Source organism: Zalophus californianus, chromosome 1, assembly GCF_009762305.2.
Source record: "Zalophus californianus isolate mZalCal1 chromosome 1, mZalCal1.pri.v2, whole genome shotgun sequence".
Taxonomy (NCBI): domain Eukaryota; kingdom Metazoa; phylum Chordata; class Mammalia; order Carnivora; family Otariidae; genus Zalophus; species Zalophus californianus.
Window position 1 is genome coordinate 16,845,027 of NC_045595.1, and position 21,360 is coordinate 16,866,386.

General features: G+C 52.0%; 1 protein-coding gene across 2 annotated transcripts in view; it reads left to right on the forward strand.

Annotated features, from left to right (window-relative positions):
• The window catches only part of KLHL18 (kelch like family member 18), a 54,373-nt gene extending 34,125 nt beyond the window's left edge, over window positions 1–20,248 (forward strand). The window contains exons 3-10 of one of the 2 annotated variants that reach the window (XM_027583198.2): window positions 1,417–1,557; window positions 5,506–5,704; window positions 8,108–8,268; window positions 9,507–9,643; window positions 11,025–11,262; window positions 14,410–14,514; window positions 15,995–16,106; window positions 17,025–20,248. In XM_027583198.2, the coding sequence (XP_027438999.1) occupies window positions 1,417–1,557; window positions 5,506–5,704; window positions 8,108–8,268; window positions 9,507–9,643; window positions 11,025–11,262; window positions 14,410–14,514; window positions 15,995–16,106; window positions 17,025–17,411 (1,480 nt within the window). In that variant the 3' untranslated portion in view covers window positions 17,412–20,248. The remainder of the gene's footprint in view (window positions 1–1,416; window positions 1,558–5,505; window positions 5,705–8,107; window positions 8,269–9,506; window positions 9,644–11,024; window positions 11,263–14,409; window positions 14,515–15,994; window positions 16,107–17,024) is intronic. The other variant, XM_027583199.2, reaches the window with a different exon arrangement.
• The last annotated feature ends 1,112 nt before the right edge of the window (window positions 20,249–21,360 follow it).

Below are 21,360 nucleotides of genomic sequence, written 5' to 3' on the forward strand. Positions count from 1 at the left end.
GTGTGGCACTGTTCTGAGGGCTGGGAATGCAGTAGCAAATGAGACACACAGGGTGACTCGGGGCAATGACGTTCTTGTTGGAGGGGAAACAGTAAACAAAGCAGTGAGTTGGCAACCTCACCCAGTAACCTGTCATTTGTTGCCTACCTTCTTAATCTTAGAGTGGTGGAAACGAGGGGTAAAGGAGCCAGGAAACCGTAGTACCCTCTGGATGATTGAGAGTGATCTGCCCCAGCACGTGGAGAGGATTTATATACCCACTGCAAGGCAGAAATCTCAGGCCAGCTACTTGAAAGACACAGAAGTGGGTCTGCAAGGGCACTTGTACACTCTCTTCTCTGAGGTCTGTATCTCTGAAGGAGCTGTGCCCATTGCCATGCACAGTCAAAGTGCTTCATTTAACAGAGGTAGACAGCACCTGTCATGTGTGCTGCTGGAGGCACTGAGCTGTAGCACTAAGAAAACAGCGCCTCTTGTGCCAACTTTCTAGCTGTGGGGATCTGGCCATGACCATAACCACACACTTGCATGATAGGGTTGGCAAGTGAAAGCGAGGCGAGAACAGTAAAGTGAGCGATGGTGGGGGGTCTGTGTCATTCCAGGGTGATCAGGGAAGGCCTCTGTGATGAGGTGACATTTGAGCTGAGACCTTAATCGAAGTGAGGGAGTGAGCCGTCTGGTGACAGAGCCATCCAAGCGGAGCCGACAGTACAAAAAGGCCCTGCGGTGAGGGTGTGTTCGGCATGTTGGGACAGAATGAGGGCTAAGAGTGGAAGGTGATGAGGTCAGAGAGCCGGAGAGGGGCCAGACCACATGCAGCCCTGAGACAGAACTTGGAGTTCTTTCCCAGTGGGAATTGAAAGGCAGAAAAATTTGTCGGCATCTCATTCTGGAAATGTATCCCAAAGAAATAATAAAAACGCTATTTATGATGGCAATAAGATGTTATTAGCTATGAGGCCTACCAATAAAGGAAATAAATTATGGCATGCTTGCCTGTTGAAATACTATATAGCAGCCACTAAAAATGATAAACATGAAGACAGTGTAGCAACATGGGAAAGGACTCAGTAAGTATTATGTGATTATCTCCGTATCCATTTACGCATGCAGGCGAATAGGGACTAAAAATGAACCCAAAAAAGTAACCACTTTTGACTCATTTAGTAGTGAGATTGTGGGTACTTGCTTTCTCTTTTTAAAATTTTCTGTAATAAGATTATTTGGGCAATAAAGACAGCTTACGAAGTAGAATGACTCTTCAACTCTGGTGAAGTCATTATTCCTGTCATGCAGATTCTCGAAGGGCATGGGCTAAATGGGTTTTAGAGCAGGGCCCACGCATTCCCCAGGTAGGCATGTCAGCTCAGTGAGGGCCAGAGTCTCTGAAGCGGATCTTTTCTCTCCTTTCTCTAGCGCCCTGGAGGCTCTGATCAACTTTGCCTACAACGGCCACCTTGCCATTGACCAGCAGAACGTGCAGTCGTTGCTGATGGGGGCGAGCTTCCTGCAGCTGCAGAGCATCAAGGACGCCTGCTGCACATTCCTTCGAGAACGGTGAGGCCATGGACTCGGCCATGGCGGGGAGCGCGCCCAGGTCGTTCCTGGAACCCCCTGCCGATTCGCTCAGTCTGGGCATACAGAATTTTATGAAGGGAGTGAGCCAGGGAGCTGACTCTTCAAATCGCTGTCGAGTGGTGCCCAGTTCTTTGGGGTGAACCTTTGAGGAACAGATTTACAGACCTCTGCCTGTGCTCTCTCCTGGCCTGACACGCACCTCTTCTGGTCCCCCAGTTTGACCAGTGCTAACTTAGCTGACTGTTACCACCAAACCGACGGATTCCATACTGCCTCTCTGTTCCATAACCTGTCTCCATCTTTGTGTAGATCCTTTCCCCTCCTTGAATGTCTTGACTTCTTTTTCCTTCCACTCTTTAGGGGCCCACCCAAATTTCACCTCCTGGAACTCTGTGTCCCCCCTCAGTCCCCTGGAAGCAATCACTGTGTGCTCTCTTAGGGTACGGACCATGGAGTATATCCCTACCTAGGTCCAGCGTTCAGCAATGCCCCTTTGATGACCGAGCTGATAAGAAGGCTCTTTCTCCCCCTCAAGAAGGGGAGCTCTTAGCCATAAGATCAAAGCTGCCTCTTAAGCACTAGAGACTTGGGGGTGCACGTTAGTGCTGGGCTCCACACAGCGTCTGTGGTGCTCTACGAGACCTGGTCTCCATCTGAGCTACTGCGATCACAAGGTCCCTGGCCTGAAGACCAGCATTCTCTCTGTCTCAGATCTGCCCTCCTGAACCTCATTTCCTCTTAGAGCTGACCTCTCCCTCTCCCATTCCGGCTCCACAAATCCAACTCATTCAGCAGCTCTGTGGACCCCACCTGCTGTCCCCATCCTGCCCCCGTGGTGCTCATGGACATCACTGAGCACTGCTGTGTGTGCAGCTAGTCTTAATAACCATGGTAATGATGCTTAGCACGCAGGGCACGCTGCTGGGTGCAGGGTGAGTGGTTTCATCGTAGGTCCTATTTCAGGTTTTACAGATGAGACCACATAAGGACAATGTAGCCCCAGAGCCTGGCTTGACCCTCTGCTGGGATGCCTTCTGGGTCAGGCTGGAGGGATGCATGCGGGGGGATGTGAGGCACACACTGGCTATCCTACTCACTTGTGAGCTGCTTAAGGATACAGGCCAGACTTGGTTTATCTCTGTCTCCACAGAGCTCAGAATGATTAAGTAGGCATTCTGGAAAGGATTAAGTTGGCCACTCTCACAAGGGGACAACAGCTCCACCTAGGGGCTTTTGAGGTCATCACTCTCAATACTGGACCTAGCCTCTTACAAAGGAGTGTCACGCAAAAGATGCTTAGAAAAGTGATTTTTAGACCAGTGGAGTTTTTACATGCATCAGTGATATTTTGGGAAGACGCACTTAAGCACAAAGCCTGACATTATGAGTCTGTCCTTGACATTCTCCCTTTCAGCCCTGCAAGATCCCTTCTGAGCCTCACTTCACACCTTATTCCTGTCTTTATTCCTTCCCACAGGCCCCAGAGGCTTGACCTGCTTTCTGTTTTCTTTCCAGTAGTTACCATCACTGCCTCTCTTCCTTGGAGTGGTTCTCCCTGAGCCTGGCTGCGGAGTGTGTTAGGGGGTCCCTCCTGCCCCCTTCCCATGTGCCTGTATTCAAAGACAAGCACGTGGGCCCTTTGTTGTCAAGCTGTGATTACTAATGACTTGAGAGAAACCATTCTGAGCGTTAGTGGAAAAGACAGGACTTCTGTCTTTTCAGCACAGAGAAGCTGTAAAGCTCTCAGAGTTTTCCATGAGGTTGGGGTTGATATTTTTCTTGTGGCCCCTTTCCAAGCCTTCAGATGTATGGGCCTCCTTGTTTTTAGGTGAGCACTGGAGCTATGTATTTTCCAAAACTCTTTTCTCAGAATTGAATCAGAACATCAGATAAATCAGTGAACCAAGCCAGTGACTGACTGACTTCAGGTCACTGCCTCCTGCGTCTGATAAAGCATTACATCTTATTGTGGCCTCCCTGCTGACAAAGTCAAGAAGGTGGTTGCCAGTTGTGAGGTGGCTAATGGAAGATATGGGTCTACCTCTGCCCTTTGGGTTCATCTTCCCTCTTATCTTCCTCTGGCTCATCTGCTGAACGGTGCCCTCTCCTGCATGGTAGACCTCCCTCCTCCTTCCCCACCAGCTGCCTCACAAGCAGGCTTCCCACATCCCATCCTCTTCGACGCAGAAGCCCAGTTCAGTTGAAGGTGTGTTTTGCTCTCCTTATTATGCCATGCCAGTCAAAGACAGCCAAAGGCAAGGTACAGGAGTCCTTACCTGAGAGCCAGCAGATGGGAATGTGCTCCAGGCAGTATATTGACCATCCTTTCCCACGTCTTTGGACTCTATCCATTTCCCAGTCCGTGGCATCTTGAGTTGATGTCGTTGCAGTTGGAATCAGTGAATCACATGGTATAGAGGCCCAGGGAAGGTTGAGCCTCATATCTGCCATATGTGTGTAAAGGCCTATAAACAAATCTCATTCAGTCCCTGTAAGTGCTCCAGGAGAAAGGTGGTATTTGATGACTGAGCCGACATTCTGACCTTGAGCGCTGTGTTCCTGACTGGCCATGCGGCCTTGCCTAAGTGTTAGTCAGTGCTCATGCTTCCCTGGCCTTTGTGGAAATGCACAGAGATTTCCAAAGCCATGGACAGAGCCTCTTCAGGCTGGAAGGGAAGCAACAGCTTGTGGAATTTAGATTATCCCAAAGGCAGGCTCCTGAGAGACTCTGCCCTTCAGGTCTGCTGCTGGGGGACAGTGGTGATTGTTGGCTAGCGAGTATAACTCTGCCTATAACTTTAAACAACATGGCAGGGAAGGAAAGCAAGCAGTCTAATAAAGAAAACCTGGGCAATTTCCATCTGATAAACACCTTCTCCCTCCACAGATTATCAGTCACAAAGTCAAAATAAGAAAAGCAGAAAAGCCCCAACCCCAGAATCTCTTGCTGTCACCAAGATTTCAGAACCACGTTGGGTGCATTTGAGATTTTGTCACATGCAATAGTAGTAAGAAAAACGACCACGATGAAAATTAAGACAGCAGCTGACTTCACGCCAGGCACCATGCTGAGTGCTTTTGCCACATTCTTGCTTAATCGTGGCCACAGCTGTAGGAGCTGGCTAGCTCTTGTCCTCACCTTTTTCCAAGTGAGGCTGTTACGGACACTTGAGGAACCCTCCCATGTCACCTGGTATGACGCAGGGCCCGGATTTACCCAGACGGCCCCAAGGAGGGCAGGTCTGCTTCCAGGTCATGGAAACGCACACGGGGTTCAGTCTCCACACCACCACTTGGCTTGTAGAGGGCTGGGAGCACGTGTCTTAGTTTCTCTGAGCCTCAGTTTTCCATCTAAAAACGGAAGTAATGACTACTCTGCAGTGCTGTTGAAAAGATTCTCGCTGGCAAAGTACCGGACGCGCTGATGGTGCTGAGTGAGTGGTAGCTACCGCTGGTGTTCCTGGGGGTCCAGTTAGACCATAGAGTCTAACCGCACTTCTTCCTGTTTACAGAAGATGAAGCGTAAGGGTCCTGGTGTTAGAGAAGTCATCTCTCCGCATGGTTTAAACTCTCATTCTACAACTTCAGTGCCCGTGTGGGGAACAGGTAGATATTTGACCAAGAATGTCAACGGCTGAAGGAAAGCAAACAGTATGTGTTCTCCTATTCTTCTGTCCTCAGAGCTGCTTCCCAGACTTGCCAGAGAACTCATCCCATCTAGACACAGTGAACACTAGGTCCAACAGGCAGTGTCTTCATTTTAAACCTTCACAATTGAGTCCTGAGCAGCACACCTGGGATCATGCACGGAGTTTGCAGCCAAGCTGAGAGCAAAGCAGGGTTTTCTCCATTCTGTAGCTCTGAGAATGACCAAACATACCATTCTTCCTCTACATTTTTTCTTTTCATCTTTTCTTATGCCAAAAGTCTCCACCCCAAAAATTGCCTGGGTGTCCGCCAGTTTGCTGAGACCATGATGTGCGCTGTGCTGTACGACGCAGCCAACAGCTTCATCCACCAGCACTTTGTGGAGGTGTCCATGTCGGAAGAATTCCTGGCCCTGCCCTTGGAAGATGTGCTCGAGCTGGTGTCTCGGGATGAGCTGAATGTAAAGTCAGAGGAGCAGGTCTGTAGAGCACAGTAGCCGTCTGCATGGGACTCGGGGGCTCCTGTTCTTTTTAATCTTTGTTTTCTTTTTTTTTTTCCATGAAGACCATGTGTGTGCAGCTTGTTTATTATGGGTTTGTTTCATTACACTATGTGCATGTTTCATGAGAACTTTGTATCCATTTCAGTGTCTTACATTCAGTGGATTTTATCAACATTGCACCCCTTATTCTTAGATGTCAGGCAATTTCCAGTATTTACTATTAGAAGTAATGCTGCCTCGAACTGGAAATTAGCATAGATAACGCTTTCAAAGAGTCTTATTCTAAAGGAGAGCAGAGCACTGGGGCAATCACTGGGGAGGAATATGAAGTTGGAAGGGGTTGGCTGGTTTGTTTTTTAAGGTGAGAAAAATGGCAGTACATTTGACTACTGGTGGGAATTTTCCAGAAGAGAGGGAAGAGTCAGTGATGCAGGAGGAAGGGGAGAATGGCTGCTGACATGACGTCCTGGAGGAAGTGAGAGGCCGGCTTGAGGGCACGGGGTGTCCCTGCTGGGAGCACCAGCCACTCGTGTCCGTCCCCACAGGAGGGAGAACCCCCGCAGCCAGGGGCACGGGGAGGCGCAGGGTGGGAAGGGACATGCTGGCAGATTCTACTGACGTTCTCTTCTGCCATGTGTCTATTTTCTTACCTGAGAATGAGGATCGGGAGGAGGGTGAGAAATGTGAGGAGAGATGAAAAGTCGTGAGCCAGGCCTCTGGGAGCGGGAGAGGAAATGGATGATACCAGGGAAACGAAGAGGGGCTTGGTGGGAAGCAGGGCCTGATGAGATTACCGACCACAAAGTTGGAATGGACCCACCAGGGGATGCCTGGCTGGCTCAGTCGGAGGAGCATGTGACTCGATCTTGGGGTTGTGAGTCTGAGCCCCATGTTGGGTGTAGAAATTACTAAAAAGAAGAAAGGACCAGCCAGCTCTGTCAGCTGCATATGCTGGCACAGGTGCAGAGTGCAGGTGGGGGTGAACTTACAGAGCTGGACCTCACCAGGGTAGAGACTTTTCAAGGTGGGCGTGATTAAGGGAGGAAGGTGCACAGCATGGGCGCTGAGGGCACCCACCTCAGAATCCGCGGAGCCCATGCTGGGTGAGACGGCAGGGAGCAGGCGGGCCAGAGGGGCCCTGAGCGCGAGGTTGGGAGAGAGGGAGCAGCGTCAAAGGCCCGTTGGCATCAGTTACTGAGGGGAAAGGACTGGAGGTGGTGGTTAGCACCGGCAGACTGAAACTGATGGAAGAGGCGAAGCCTTTGAATGACTAGGGTCCTCGAAGGACAAAGAAGACCTCTTCCCAGGGGTGGCCAAGAAGAGCGTGAATAAATGAGAGTGCAGGGTGTTAGCAGTCAGGGAGGAGCAAAGGGCGATCCCTTTGATCAGCAGAGGTGTGGCACAGACACATGAAGAGGACCGTGAGGAGACATTACTTGGAGTAGAGGGTGGCCAGGGCTGGACAGTGAAGGGCTCCGGTGCCGGGGTGAGACGCTCGGACCTGGCCCTGCAGACGCCGGGAGCTCCTCTGCGGCAAGGCCTCCACTGGTCCAGTCGCTGGGAAACCTGTCCAAGGCCCCAGGCAGAGCAGCTTGGGATGCTTGCAGTGTGGAGTCCTGGCCTGCCGTGAAGCTCTGCTTCTGCAGGAGGAACCCCAGGCTCTAGGAGGCAAGCTGTTGGGAGGTTAGTCCCAACTCGGCTCATTTCCCTAATGTCCGAAGAGCAGTAGTAAAGGGGGCCCTGAGTGTGGCCGTGCGGGCGCTGTAGGTGCAGGGAAGAGCCCCGTCCCAAGAGCAAGCCGTGTCCCAAGCTCTCCCACTAATGAATATGACCTGGGGCAGCTCGTTTACCGGTTATACATTGGATCCCAGGTTTTAAAGGGAAGTACCCTCGTGGCTGGAGCCTTTAGGGAAAGCTCCAGAGAACATCAATCTGGAACCAGGCCTTAAGGAAAGTGGGGGTGGGTTTAGATGAAGAGGAGGATATGAGGGGCCTTCGAGGTGAAAGGGACAGTGTGCACAGAGAACTGGCCAGCCTGTGAGAACAGAGGGTGGAGGGGTCGAGGAGGGAAGACAAGCGAACAGTGTGGGGAGATGCACAAAGGAGTAAGGAACCATGTGCAGCTTTTCACTAGGAGGATGTGATGAAAGCCAGGAAGCTGTTACAGTCACTGAGGCTTGCCTTTCAAGAGGCTGGGCCAAATGGGGCGGCTTGGGGAAGCAGAAGACAGTGACTTCAGGAGACAAGTAGGAGGAAAGATGTATGGGCCTGAGGGACTGCCTCAGTATAGGGAGTGGAGGCATCGAGACTGGAGGGCCTGGGGACGTGGCCCCTGGGAGCGAGGAGTAACTACACGGCTTGCACTCTCTGCCATGGCAGGTCTTTGAAGCTGCGTTGGCCTGGGTCAGATATGACCGGGAGCAGAGGGGGCCCTGCCTGCCCGAGCTGTTGTCCAATATCCGCCTGCCCCTCTGCCGGCCCCAGTTCCTGTCAGACCGCGTGCAGCAGGATGACCTGGTGCGTTCCTGCCACAAATGCAGGTGAGCGAGGGCCAGCCTGCACAGGATGCTGTGGGGGGCGGGGTGGGGGAGCAGGCAGAGAAGAGAACTTGGCCACTTAGGCTGTTTGTGTTCCAGCTCAGGGGTAGAAGGATTTGGAGTGGTCAGTCCTAATTCACGGCACGCGGATTGATCTGCCTTGTGTCTAGAGCCTGAAAGAGCCCGAGTCTGACCCCTTGGGCAAAGAAATGTGCCATGAGGGAGCATTGAGGCAGAAGGGGCTTCCTCCCCTACACTCCCTGAGGATTTCCTAGCATCTCCAGGAGCTGACTTAGTGGTGACTCCCTGGGGCTCCTTGTCCTCTCCAGTAAACATTAGTCAGTGCACTGGCCTCAGGTGGGTTTGGGCCCGTCCACAGTGATGGGCAAGGGGGGACATGTTTACCAGCATGGAAAACTTTTACCCAGGGTAAATCGGTGATGACGTGGCACAGCGGAGCTCCCAAAACAGCTCAGAAGGCGGTAGCCATATAGGAGGATCATTATAAAAGTAGAATAGCAAAGGAAAATGTTCACCTTCCTCCACACAGCTTGCCATATTCACAGCAGGGTCAGAGGAAGTCAGTGGCTGTGTGTGAGCCGTATGAAGGTGTGTGGCAGGAGGGGGTGGAGGTGTGGCTGCAGGTAGGGGGACCCCGTGACAAGCAGTCTCAAGGGGGCTTTTGGAGTTTGAACTTCATTCTGTAGGCAATGGGTAGCTATCAAAGGTTCTTAGACAGCTTGGGCTGTAGTGTGGAGGGTGGATTGGAGGACTGGAGAGGCAGGACTGGAGGCAGGGCCATCCGTCAGCAGCAGTCAGCTTCTGCTGCCACAGTCTGGGTGAGGAATGGTGCATTGCAGGGTGTGGGCCAGACGGATAGGAAGGAAGAGCTGGGTCTCAGTGGTGACAGGGTGCAGGCTGCTTGTCGAACCTCCCTAACACCAGCTGTTGTACCACCACCCTGTTCTCCTCCTGCTACGTGTGTGCCTATTAGAAGGTACTCATTCTGATTACTCTCGCTGAGGTGGGCTCTGCTCATCTGCCCCTCTGATTCTGAGCATGTTTCAGTAGCTGTGTGTGGTTCCCCCCTGGACTCACTTGGGTTCAAGACCAAACCTTCCAGAAGGCTTCTCCTCCCATGTTTCCCTTCCAGTTGGGGGTGGGGCAACCAGACTCGGAAATACAAATGTAGACCACGTGGAGAAATACCTCCTGTCCTAACATGCGACACCTTCTTCCAGGGACCTGGTAGACGAAGCAAAGGACTATCACCTCATGCCGGAGCGCCGGCCCCACCTGCCGGCTTTCAGAACTCGGCCTCGCTGCTGCACGTCCATCACGGGCCTTATCTATGCCGTGGGGGGCCTCAACTCAGCAGGTATCTTGCAGCTCCCCTTTGCAGGGCGCTGTCTGGGACTTTGTGGATAAAAAGGCACCAAACAACCTAGTCTGGTCCTCTGGTCCCCTCCTTTGTGTGTCACACCCTGGTCCCTCTTGATTTGATACAGCTATTATGCTATGCAGTGAAAGCATGTCAGGTATGAATACCATCAAGTCAGAATACCAGAGCTAAATACCATCCCTGGGTAGAATGCAGTCCAGGACCCAGCTGTTACCAGGCTAATCACATTTGGTCATATGGATCTCTGGGGTTAGACTCTATGTCTGTCACCATAAGAAGGAAAATTCTCCAAATACACGGTCACCACTATCCATAATACCGCTTTCTCTCCACCTGCTGCCTCCCACGCGGTGCACACATGCTTTGGAGTCAGCATGTTCTCGGCAGCTCTTACCCAGCCAAGTTTTCAGGCAGGCTCATGAGGCCCTCTGCCCTCCTGCCCACCCAGGCACCACTGCAGGGCAGTGGAGATTTCATGGGGAGGGCAATGTGGCCTCCTGAATCTTGGTGGCATAGTGGCAAAGGGCGGAGTCACCTCCCACGTGAAGGCCGCCCTTTTCTCTGGGTCAGTCCAGGCTCATGGAGGGGGGCAGGTGGTGGGCAGTCCTGGGCAGTTTCATTTTTAACTGAAGCTTAATGAGAGATGGGTCAGTTTACCAGTCGGTTTACCATATACTTGTTAACCATGTGTCCTGGAAAGGGGGTGTCCTCAGCTAGTAAACACTGAAGTGTGGTAGGTGCGAAGTGCCCCACAATAGAATAAAACAGGGAGGGGGGATTATTTTATTTGATCTAAAAAAAAAAAAACCCTGTTGTAAATGGTAGGGTTGGAATCATCATTCCTGGCTACTATAACTACTATTTATTGAGCACTTAGTGTGTTCTAGAACTATGCTAGGTGCTTTGCCTATTCTGTCATTTAATCCTGACGATAACTCTGCCATAGAGATTATCTCCATGTCACATGTGAGAACAGAAGATGGGGATACAAAGCACCTTGCCCAGGGTCACACACTAGTAAGTGAAAGTCGGCGGGGGGACCCATGCCCTTCCTTGTGGGCATGCCTCCTGCACTGGGGAAACAGTGTGTCCATCTCCCTTCGGCTTTGGCCTTAAGCAGGTGGCATACCTCATTGCAGTTTAAAACTGCCCTCTAGAAAGTGAATGCCTCCTGTCTGATCTGATTTTCCTTGAAGAATTCAGTTTGAGGTTAGCACGGCTGAAACGTCTTAGTGGGCCCATCTGGCTTGAGTATTTCTGTGGGAAGAACTGATAGAGTCAAGTCGAACATTCCATGTAATCAATGCCCAACAGCTGTGATCTAAACACATGGTCTCATTTGTTTTAATTTGAGTAGCAAATTTTTATGCAGGTGATTCCCTGAATGTGGTGGAAGTGTTCGACCCCATCGCCAATCGCTGGGAGAAGTGCCATCCCATGACAACAGCCCGCAGCCGCGTCGGTGTGGCTGTGGTGAACGGGCTTCTCTATGCCATTGGGGGGTATGACGGCCAGCTACGGCTGAGCACTGTGGAGGTCTACAACCCAGAGACGGACACGTGGACCAGAGTGCGGAGCATGAATAGCAAGAGAAGGTATTCTGGAAGCCACTTGTGCAGCCTGAGCATACACACTGAGCATCTGGGGAGCGCCATGCTAGACAGGCAGGGGCACATAATAATATAAAACACAAGCCAGCCTGGGAATTTCCTGCAGCCAGGCCAGCCACTGCCACTCCCGGGAGCTCAGCCCCGTCTGCTCAAAAGTAAAGTCCTTGCCTTGTCCTTTGAGGAGCTTAGGGAGATGAGACATGGACATGTGGAAGTTGTATTGTTATTTAAGTATCAGATAAGAATGGAAAATGTATGTTATGGAAGATTCTAGAAGGGAAAGAAACTGGATGGAAACGTCTGGAAGATTTCAGGGAAGAGGTGGGATTAAAGTTGAAACTTGAAGAATAAGGAGGATTTAACTTTATTAGTGATGAAAGGACATGAGAAGTGTTGTCCTTTATACTCTCTTCCCCACCCCCACCCCACCCCCCGGATCTCTGCCACACACGTGCTTCTGCCACCCTGGGAGTATGTGAGCCATAGCAACATGCTTCACTTCAGTCACCCCCCCTCCCCCTGCCAGGTGTGAGCACATAGGTGGACCAAGTTTATGTCTCTTAATACACTCAGATACTAGTCTCCTCCATCCCTTGCCTGCTCAGATTTCCTGAAGAAGAGTTAGAGGGCATCTGAATGACACCTCCATTCAGCCTTCTCAGTGCCGAAGGGGCAGGCGGCCTCTTCCCTTCCGTCAGACATGTGGAGCATGTGCACGGCTGGGCTCTGGAGCGGTGGGTGGGGGGGGTCACTGGACAGGGTTTTCTCTTCTTCTGCCCTCAGTAGGGCCACCCTGGATCACCAGTTTCAAGTGGCGCTCAGCTTTCTCTTCCGGGGCTGACAGAGGAGAGGAAGTGGTCCGTACCCCTATAACCAAAACAGTTCTGCATTTCTCTCTCACGAATTGAGCTTCCTTGACAGATGCCCAACTTTAGGGGAAAAGTTACATGAGTTGTTTTTGAAAGGGGCAGTTTGAAAACCACTGGGGCAGATGCTCTTCGAGGGCCTTTCTGCTTTGTAAATTCTGTGGCCCAAGCGTTTGCCTGATAGGCCCCTTTGTCTGGCCCTGCTCTGGGTTTTCTGTGTGTAAGATCAAGCGACTGCCTGTGTGGCGAGCAAGAAGAAGTGTCAGGCCAGGAGGCACACGTACCACGTTCTGCAGTGTTAGCGTGTGGCCTCGGGCCGGGAGGAGTCTGCCTTTGTATGTACCAATAAGACCAGATTCACAAAGGGTCACAGTAGGTTCGTTTGGGAAGAAAAAAATTTGTATACATGATCTGCTCTTCCCTGAGCTAACGGTCTGTGGTTCCTTCCTCCCCCTCTCCCTACCTCAGAGCTTCCCTTTTCTGCTCCTTGGGCGCCTTGCAGCCTTCTGTGGCCTCGGATGACTCATTACTCCATTTCTCCAGCCATGAGTGCCCTTTTTGCTTTCACTGCAACCCGTTGTTCTTCCTGGGGTGTCTGCTCTGGGCAACTTCCTTGCTTTGATGTCACAGAGTTTGGAGTGTTGTCTGGGAGGAAAGTCCTCTGGGCACCCCCTTCCCTCACTGTGGTTAATGCCCTGTTATTAGTAGCATGGACCCAGCTCCATTTCATCCCTTTGAAATTATAGGCTGCCGAACAATGTTCTGAGTCACTTCTCTCCTGCTGTCCCACATGGCTCTCTGTCATGCCTGTGGTGACAAACTCCTTCCTGCCATCATCCTTCCCCTCGCCTGCCGTGTTCCATGCCAGGCCCCTCCCCTCTTCACCCTGGCCTTTACCGCTTGGTTGATAGTTAACCTCACTCAGTTTTGTGGCATCTCTTCTGGCTCGTATTGTTGTTGAACCCCTGTGTTGTTACTTCTGTCCAGTTCTGGAAGGATAGTGACAGTGTCTGGTGAATTTGTGGTCTTCCCACAGTCCTTGCCTGAGGCCAGAGTCCTTTTCCTCTTCTGGGCCAGTTGAGGGGATCTGTTATGGTGTCCCTCAAAGGGACATTGCGCAGATCAGTTTGGTTTGCTGTGTACATTTGAAAGGTGGCAGTAAGCCTGGTGTATTTTATTTTCCTGTTTGTCAGCCACCCAGATTCATTTTGAATCTTCAGCACCAGATTTGAGAACAGTGAATTGGGCAGACTTGGCAGGCATTTTTAATTTCTCATGAGGCGTGGTATAGAACAGATTATATGATTACGCCAGACCGTGGGGTCTTTGATCTGAGGAGAGGGGGGCACGGTGGGCAGCATGGGAGTGGGCTCGTCTCATTTAAATCCAAGGCCTGCCTCTTGGGCAGCCCGGAGAAGGACCCAACCTCCCCAGCCTCAGCTGCTCATCTGTGCCATGAAGATGGTGCTGCTTCCTTGGTGGGTGGGGTGAGGGGGGCAAATGGCAAGCGCAGAGGACCTCCATCAGTGCACAGCGGGAACATAGCGTCACCCACAGAGCAAAGTAGGGGCCCTCGAGCCACATCTGTCATGAAAAGACATCTGTCAAACTTCACAGTGAATTAAAGAGGGAAATCAGGCTAACACAACAGATCCGTACAAAGCACGACACGAAGCATGGTCAGAGTCACATGGGGGAAGACCCCTGTCTTCCGGGAGGTCCCCACTTGTTACGAGGTGACAGGTGGCTTCCCAACACCCCCAGGCGCCAGAACAAGCCCCCGTGGGCAAGAGCTTCGGCTCGCTCGGCACTGTGGATCTAGGGCCCAGGACGGCACGCCTCCTCCTGAGTGCCGCATGGGATCCGAGGGGTGAATGAGTGACCACGACGACGGCGACGAGCACTGGGGTAAAGAAGCTGCTCTGGCAGCGTGGGGCCGGGAGGGACTGATTCTTGCTGCGGGGTGCAGGACGGCTTTGTGAGCAGGAGAGAGAGAACTCTGACATAATGACACCTTGAGCACAGCCAGGTGGAAGGTGAGCATTTCAGACACAGCCAGGGCGGAGAGGGGTCCCCCCCCAAGGGAAGCCCGGCAGGGGGCACTGAAGGGCAGCTGCTTTCTCCTCACTTTTACACTTAGTCTCACACGTGGGGCTTGGGTCTGCTCTAGAAAGAGGCAGCGTGGTCAGGTGGATCTCCTAGGGAGCGTGCAAGGCTGGCCTAGGAGGTCTGAGGCCCGTCTGCATGACAGCTCTGTCTTTTTTAGCGCCATGGGGACGGTCGTGCTGGATGGACAGATCTACGTCTGTGGGGGCTATGATGGCAACTCTTCTCTCAGCTCTGTGGAGACCTACTCACCCGAGACAGACAAGTAAGGACTCCAGCTCCCCTGGGAAAACTGGAACTGGTTAAACAGACAGTATGAGAATGAGAACGGCAGTGTTTTATTTAAGCTTCTCAAGGATAGAGAGCATCTTACTCACCGTTTCAGCCCCTTTCGTACCTTGCGTGTAATAGGTATTTAGTAACTTTTGGTTCAATGGATGAAGGATTGAATAAATTTTAAAAATAAATAGTAGTCTACCTAGGTAGTTTGAGATGTTTATTTAATGCTCTGTACCTCTTTGTTAAATCAGTCCGCTTTAATGGATATGCAGGTGGAAAGGGATGAGAAATAAATGAACAACACTTTCCAAAGTTAAGAGAGGTATGATTTGGGTAGGATGTGATTTAGAGGGGCAAGAAATGTTACGTGGTCGGGTAAGCTTGGAAGACATTGATGTCCGTACTGCCAGAGTTCTTAATTTCCATCAAACATAGTAACATTTTAAAGACTGAAAAATTCTCCGGTGATATAATGCCTGTCACCATCTTATTTTGTGGAATACTCTTTGGAAAACAGCTGGCAAGGTTAGCCCAACTTTTTCATTTCAGTATTTGAATCTTCTCATAAGCCAGTTCATTGAATGGATTCATCAGAATGCTTTTCAGCCCACATTCCATTCACTTAACCAACTGACTGTGTATCAAGCTGGGTGTCTGAGATGCTTAAGGAGCAGCCGGTCCGCTGGGGCCACGGGTACATCGTGATTTTCCTACCCTGGGGGCGTCTGTCTGGAGCTCTTGGGTGCAGGGTGGGGAGCACCTTCATCTTTACCACGGCTGGCGGGGAGAGGCAGGGTGGCAGGGATGACTTCTGAGAGGTGACCCATCACAGATAGTGGGAGATGTGCATCGTAGGCAGGGAGACAGCACGAGGAGAGGCCCAGAAGAAGGAAAGTGCTCGTGAGGAGCCAGTGTGGGTGGCACACGGCAGGAGGTGAAAGTGGAAAGAGATGAGGCCTGAGAGATAAAGAACTGCATAGGGAACTCGGACTCTGCCTTGGAGGAAACGGTGAAGAGCCCCCTGAGGGGTGTGCTGCACGGGGTCGGGATGGGCAGGGTCTGAAAGCCAGGTGACCTGTGCAGAGGCTGCGGCAGGCTGTCCCGGGGGGAGGCCCAAGCTAGGCCAGCGGTAGTGGGATTGGAGCAGGCAGTGACTAGAAGGCAGGCCAGGCGGACTTGGTGACCACAGGAATGTTGAAGATGAGGGAAAAGAGAGGCCATAAAAACACTGAATCTGAGTAGGACAACTAGATGGCCGGTGGTCCCATCCACAGGACCGGGTAGGAGCACGTCTGTAAGAGAGAGGGGCCTTATTTAGGACATGCTAATTTTGAGTGCCTACAGAGGTGGGGAGATTGTCCAGGATGAGAAGGAACACTGCACAGTTTGCCCCGCCCCTCCTGAGCTGTCCTGGGAGGACGGCAGCTCTGCATCTCATGGCTCCCTCCTCTGGCTCTTTCCTGCAGGTGGACAGTGGTGACCCCGATGAGCTCAAGTCGCAGTGCTGCTGGGGTGACGGTGTTTGAGGGCAGGATATATGTGTCAGGTGGCCACGATGGTCTGCAGATCTTCAGCAGCGTGAGTCTGGGCTCCCCCGGGGCTAAGGGCACTCACTCCCTTCATCTTGGAGAATAATTTTGTTGTTAAAGAAAGATGTATTTATTTTGGAGAGAGAGAGCACAAGTGGGGTGAGGGGCAGGGGGAGAGGGAGAAGGAGAGAAGCAGACACCCCACTGAGTGTGGAGCCCAACACAAGGCTCAGTCTCACAACCCTAAGATCATGACCTAAGCCGAAATCAACAGTCAGACACTTAACCAACTGAGCCACTCAGGCGCCCCCCCCCCCCACCTTTGAGAATAATTTTGAAAGGCAGTTCTTTGGAAGAAACTTCAGCCTTGCCATAACTGGGCAACGCGTCATCTAAAGAGGTTTCAGGCCATCTGCCACATGCTCGGAGATTCTTCTGAGACTGGAGCCAGGGGGCACAGAGGAGGGGTAGGTATGGCCATGCCACCCTCACCCCACCCTGCTCAGTTCTCCGCTGAACGCTGCATGAGAGCTGGCAAAATCCCTGCCCAGAGTAAGCTCAGCTATAGACGGTGCAGATTTGCCAATAGTTGTATTCTGGATAATTTGTTGGAAATTGCATTTATTCTTTAAAAAAAACAAAAACAAAAACCTCAACCGCCATCTAGTGGTAGATCCGTGGCGTCAGTCAGTGCAGCACTCTGGACAGATTTCAGGAGATCCTGCTCTCCTCGCGCCTCTGCCACTATAGCAGTGCATCCTCGGGCAACGCCTTTGTCTCCTGGGACGAAGAACAGGAGGGGTCAGAGTAGGCGGGGTCCCTCAATCAGCCCGAGAGCAGGTGTGCCGCTGCGGAAAGCGGGCCTCTCGCTGGAGTCTGACTCGCGTGGGCCACTGTGGCCGCGAGCCCCCGTGTGGCCCGAGCTTTGGCTCCGACTGCTGGACCCGTGCCTCTCTCCCTGCTGCAGGTGGAGCACTACAACCACCACACGGCCACCTGGCACCCAGCCGCCGGCATGCTCAACAAGCGCTGTCGGCACGGAGCCGCCTCCCTGGGAAGCAAGATGTTCGTCTGTGGGGGCTACGACGGCTCTGGCTTCCTCAGCATCGCGGAGATGTACAGCTCCGTGGCCGACCAGTGGTGCCTGATCGTCCCCATGCACACACGCCGGAGCCGGGTTTCCCTGGTGGCCAGCTGTGGGCGCCTCTACGCCGTGGGGGGCTATGACGGACAGTCAAACCTCAGCTCAGTGGAGATGTATGACCCAGAGACAGACCGCTGGACGTTTATGGCCCCCATGGCATGTCATGAGGGCGGGGTTGGTGTGGGCTGCATCCCTCTCCTCACCATCTAAGGCAGAGCGGGGGATGTGGTGGGGTAGGGATCTGGTACAAATATAGGCACTCCCTTCCAGGGACAGGCCATCTTGGGAGAGGTGGGAGACCAGAAGATGGGGTGAATGTGAGCTCGCTGGAGGTACAGCTTTTCCAGGTGCTTACATCCTCCCTCACCGCGCTGCGCTCGGGACCTTCAAGCCTAGGTCACCAAGGTGTACCGCGTGGGGCAGAGCCCCGCTGTGTTCCGCAGCTGGTGACACAGGACTGCTTTGCTGGTCCACACGTACACAGGCTCCATCCAAGCCCAGCTCCCACCTGCCACTTGCAGAAGGTCTGCCATCTGACGCTCCTCCTCGCCTGCTGCTCTCCAGCCATGGTGTGGCCAATATGCAGTGGGGTGGCTGCAGTGACCCACCCAGCCTGTTGGCAGCCGGGGTGCGGCTGGGGGAGGAAGGACGCGCTCGGGGTGTCCTCGTTGCCTGTGGTGGTGCCATCACAGCACCGTGCTGCTTGCACACGAGCACCTCCCTCTTCCATCCGAGGGCACAGAGGACTTGGTCCTCATTGCTGGGTAACCAGGGAGAACAGAAGCTCTTCCTGTGTCGAGTTTTGGGATTTCAGTGAGGTCTTTTCATCTTGTTGAGGAGTAACAGAAGAAGAAGAAGAAGAAGAAGGAAAAGAAGAAAGATACTTGAAAGAATCCGAAGGAAATTGAAACAAAGAAACACTTGAAAGAAACTGGAAAGAAAAGTACCTTTTTTTTAAGTGAACATTCTTTGGGAGAAGAAAATGTTCAAAGACACTAAAGGTAAATACGTGTTTCAGTGGAAAACCGCCCACCATGAGAAAGGTGACGTCCACTCTCACATTCGGGTCCCAGGGTCCTGAGGCCTCGCACGGCACTCGGGGTCGCCTCTGAGCCCTCGCGTGTCCGGGATCAGTGCGCTCTTGACTGGTCCTCTAGCAAGGTGCTCACGGGGTTTGTATTCACACCCGCCATCAGAGGACTTTTTTTAACCGTAGGCTTAGCGAGTGGGCTGAATTACGGCTGGCCACTCTTCCAGGTGGGAGTTCCCAGTCGGTCACCGGAGGCTCCGGGTGCCCCTGTGGTTACCTCCCACGGCCACCATGGCGCTCACTCAAATTCCCTACCCCCCACTTTCATTCCTCACCTGACCAGCAAGGAAACAGCAGGTCCGGCCAGATTCTCGCCCATCTGTCATTCTTGGATCGTTTTCTTCATTGTGATGCTTCTAGGGTACATTGACCGTTGGTACCTCTAGAACCTAACCAGGGACATGGTCCTTCCACCAGCCATGGCTGGCTTGGTCCAGTAACCTCGTCTACCCTGCCAGTCCACTGCTTCTCCATCCCCTCGCCAATTCCAGGGGCCTGGCCTCCCTCCAGCCCTCAGTAGAACGACCAGCAAGGTGGGCCTTTACATTCGAGCAAAGCTGACTTTATGGCAGAGAACTAGAGGCCGAAAGAATCTCTTGCTGCTGCAAAGAACAGATTTTATATTTCTTCCTCTGATATTAGCAAATGACCTCTTGAAGAGACTCCATGCTCCTTCCTCCTCCCTGTACGGGACCTCAATGTTGCACAGCAGGACCCGAACAGGAGGACACTTCTGTTACCAGTGCACTGGGCAGTGGGGCTGTCCTTCAACTGCTGCTGCCAAAATCTGGTTTTCTAAAATGCTTCCAGTACAGACTCAAAGAGGATACAGTTCCTTTCATGCAAGACTGGGTCTTAGGGCCCCCTTCTCCACCTGACTGGTCTCCTGTCCCTTGCTGCCTGCCTGGGGTGTCCTGGAAGCGTGTTCAGAAAGGCACAGTGTGGAGCCTGAGATGTCTTTCCCACCCCAGTACCACAAGGTTTACGAGTGTGTGCAATCGCCATGTATCCAGAGGGAAGTACCTTTGTTAGCTGCCACTTAGGAGCTGGGCCTCTGCTACAAGCACTTGAAAATTATGTTTTATTTTAAAAGACTCAACAGTCTGATACAGTTGAGCCTGGGCTTATAGTGGAGCCCCAGCATTTCTCACTCCCTCTCGGTTTGCCTACAGAGGTAGACTCGGAAGGCAGTGGGGTCTGTGTTTCCTGTTGGAGAGAAGTGTGTCCATGCCTGTCTTGTTATAAGCCCTTCTGTGAACTAGAAACAGTCCTGGCCAGCCCAGGTCGTGGAGGGGTTAAGGATCAGTCAGTGGGCTAACAAGTGGGCCTCGCGGGTCCTCAGGACGGTGGCACAGATTTTGCCATTGAGGCTGATAGATCATTTCCCTCACGATCTGCTGCTCTCGTAGTAACTTCCTAAGTCCGCTCCCACCTCCTGGTGTGGAAGTTAACACCGCTGCACCTGAGGCCAGTGTTTTGATCTGGGTGGGCTCAGCACAAGCGAGCCAACACCAACATTATCACACTCTTCAACAGTCAGCGCCTCAGTCTGAGGGGGAGTTTGCAAATGGCTGGGCTGGCTCTTTGGTGTTCAGGCCTTTCCAGGAGCCCTGTGAAAAGGAGAGTTCTCACCCAAGGATACTGTGAAAAGGGTATAACCAGCGGGTGGGGGAGATGTGCTCAGTGGACCAGCTCTGAGCACAGGACTGCTGTCCTAGGCCATTCCCCTTCCCAGATAACACACACAGCCTTGTCTTCCGGGTTTCACCTGAGATCAAAGCCAGGATGGGAGCTGAAGACCAGCCTTTTGACTCGGCTACAGAGCTGGGAGTAGGTAGAAAATCTGCTCTTCCCACCCCCCCAAGTCATTGTCCCCCAGCAAATCTTCCTTTTATTTATAGAACGCATGTCTTTTGTGTTAAGAAACCAAAGAGAAATAAAGAGTACACTCCTAATATCTTCTTATCCTTTCTTGTTTTATTTTTTCTTTTTATTGCCTTCCAGTGAAAAAATACATTGGACAAAGTAAAATATTCCTGTGAAAATAAGAGAGGAGCCAGATGAATAGCAAAAGCAGTCTTTGGAGAGACGTGTGTGTATTTTATAAGAACGGGTTCGGGTGAAAAACACGCATGTTACGTACTTGCTGCTTTCCAAATCACTCCTCCTAGATTTCCCCTTTTCTTCACTCAGTGCGTAGAACACCAGTTCCCTGATGGAATGCGGCTGGCCTGTTGACCGTCTAGAAACAAAACGTCCAGCTCCTTTCTAAAACTCTGGGCCAGAGGTGCTTAACTTCGGTGCACATGAAAGTCACTAGAAAATTCTTAAACCACACACATTCATTCATAGATCCCTCCTTGGGGACCTATGGCTGGGGTGCAGCGCAGGCACTCCAGTGCAGGCAAATTCCCATGGTGGTTTGTCTGCTCCTCAAAATGTGAGAGAACCCGACTCTTGTGTTTAGTTTCTACTTCTCCAAATACAGCCACATTCCAGAGCTGCCTTCCTGAGATTACACCCTGGTTACTGTGGTTTGGGATGTCAGGAAACTCTTCATTCACACTTTTCCAAAGTCAGCTATGGTCAGTCTTATCCACCGGGTGATGATTTTACCTGAATGACAGCTTTATTTTTCAAGTCTTTGGAAGGGTATGTCTCTCCCACATAACATCCACCAGCACATGTTTCACACATAAACACTGTTGATTCTCACCAGGGCCTCTCAGGACTCCCCACCGGGTAGTTAGCATGGTTCATGTTAGTACAAGGAAACAGCCTCAGAAGGGCCAGCTGACTTGATTCATCAGCTAACTGGTAGTGTTGTCAAGAATTGAGACCAGATTTCCACACTCAGTCCAGCTCGCTGGACAGGAGCAGTGTCTGGTCCATCCAGCCTCGTGCCCGGTGTGTGCGGGGCCACTGCCCGGTACTGTGACAGACCTTGCATTATAGAAGCAAGCCCCTTTGTGCCAAAGCAGAGGAAGCCAGATTATCTGTGGGCTTTGTGCTGTGGGAGAAGGGTCACTTGCCTCTAAAGTAAGAACAGCTCTTTCCTTGTAACCTACA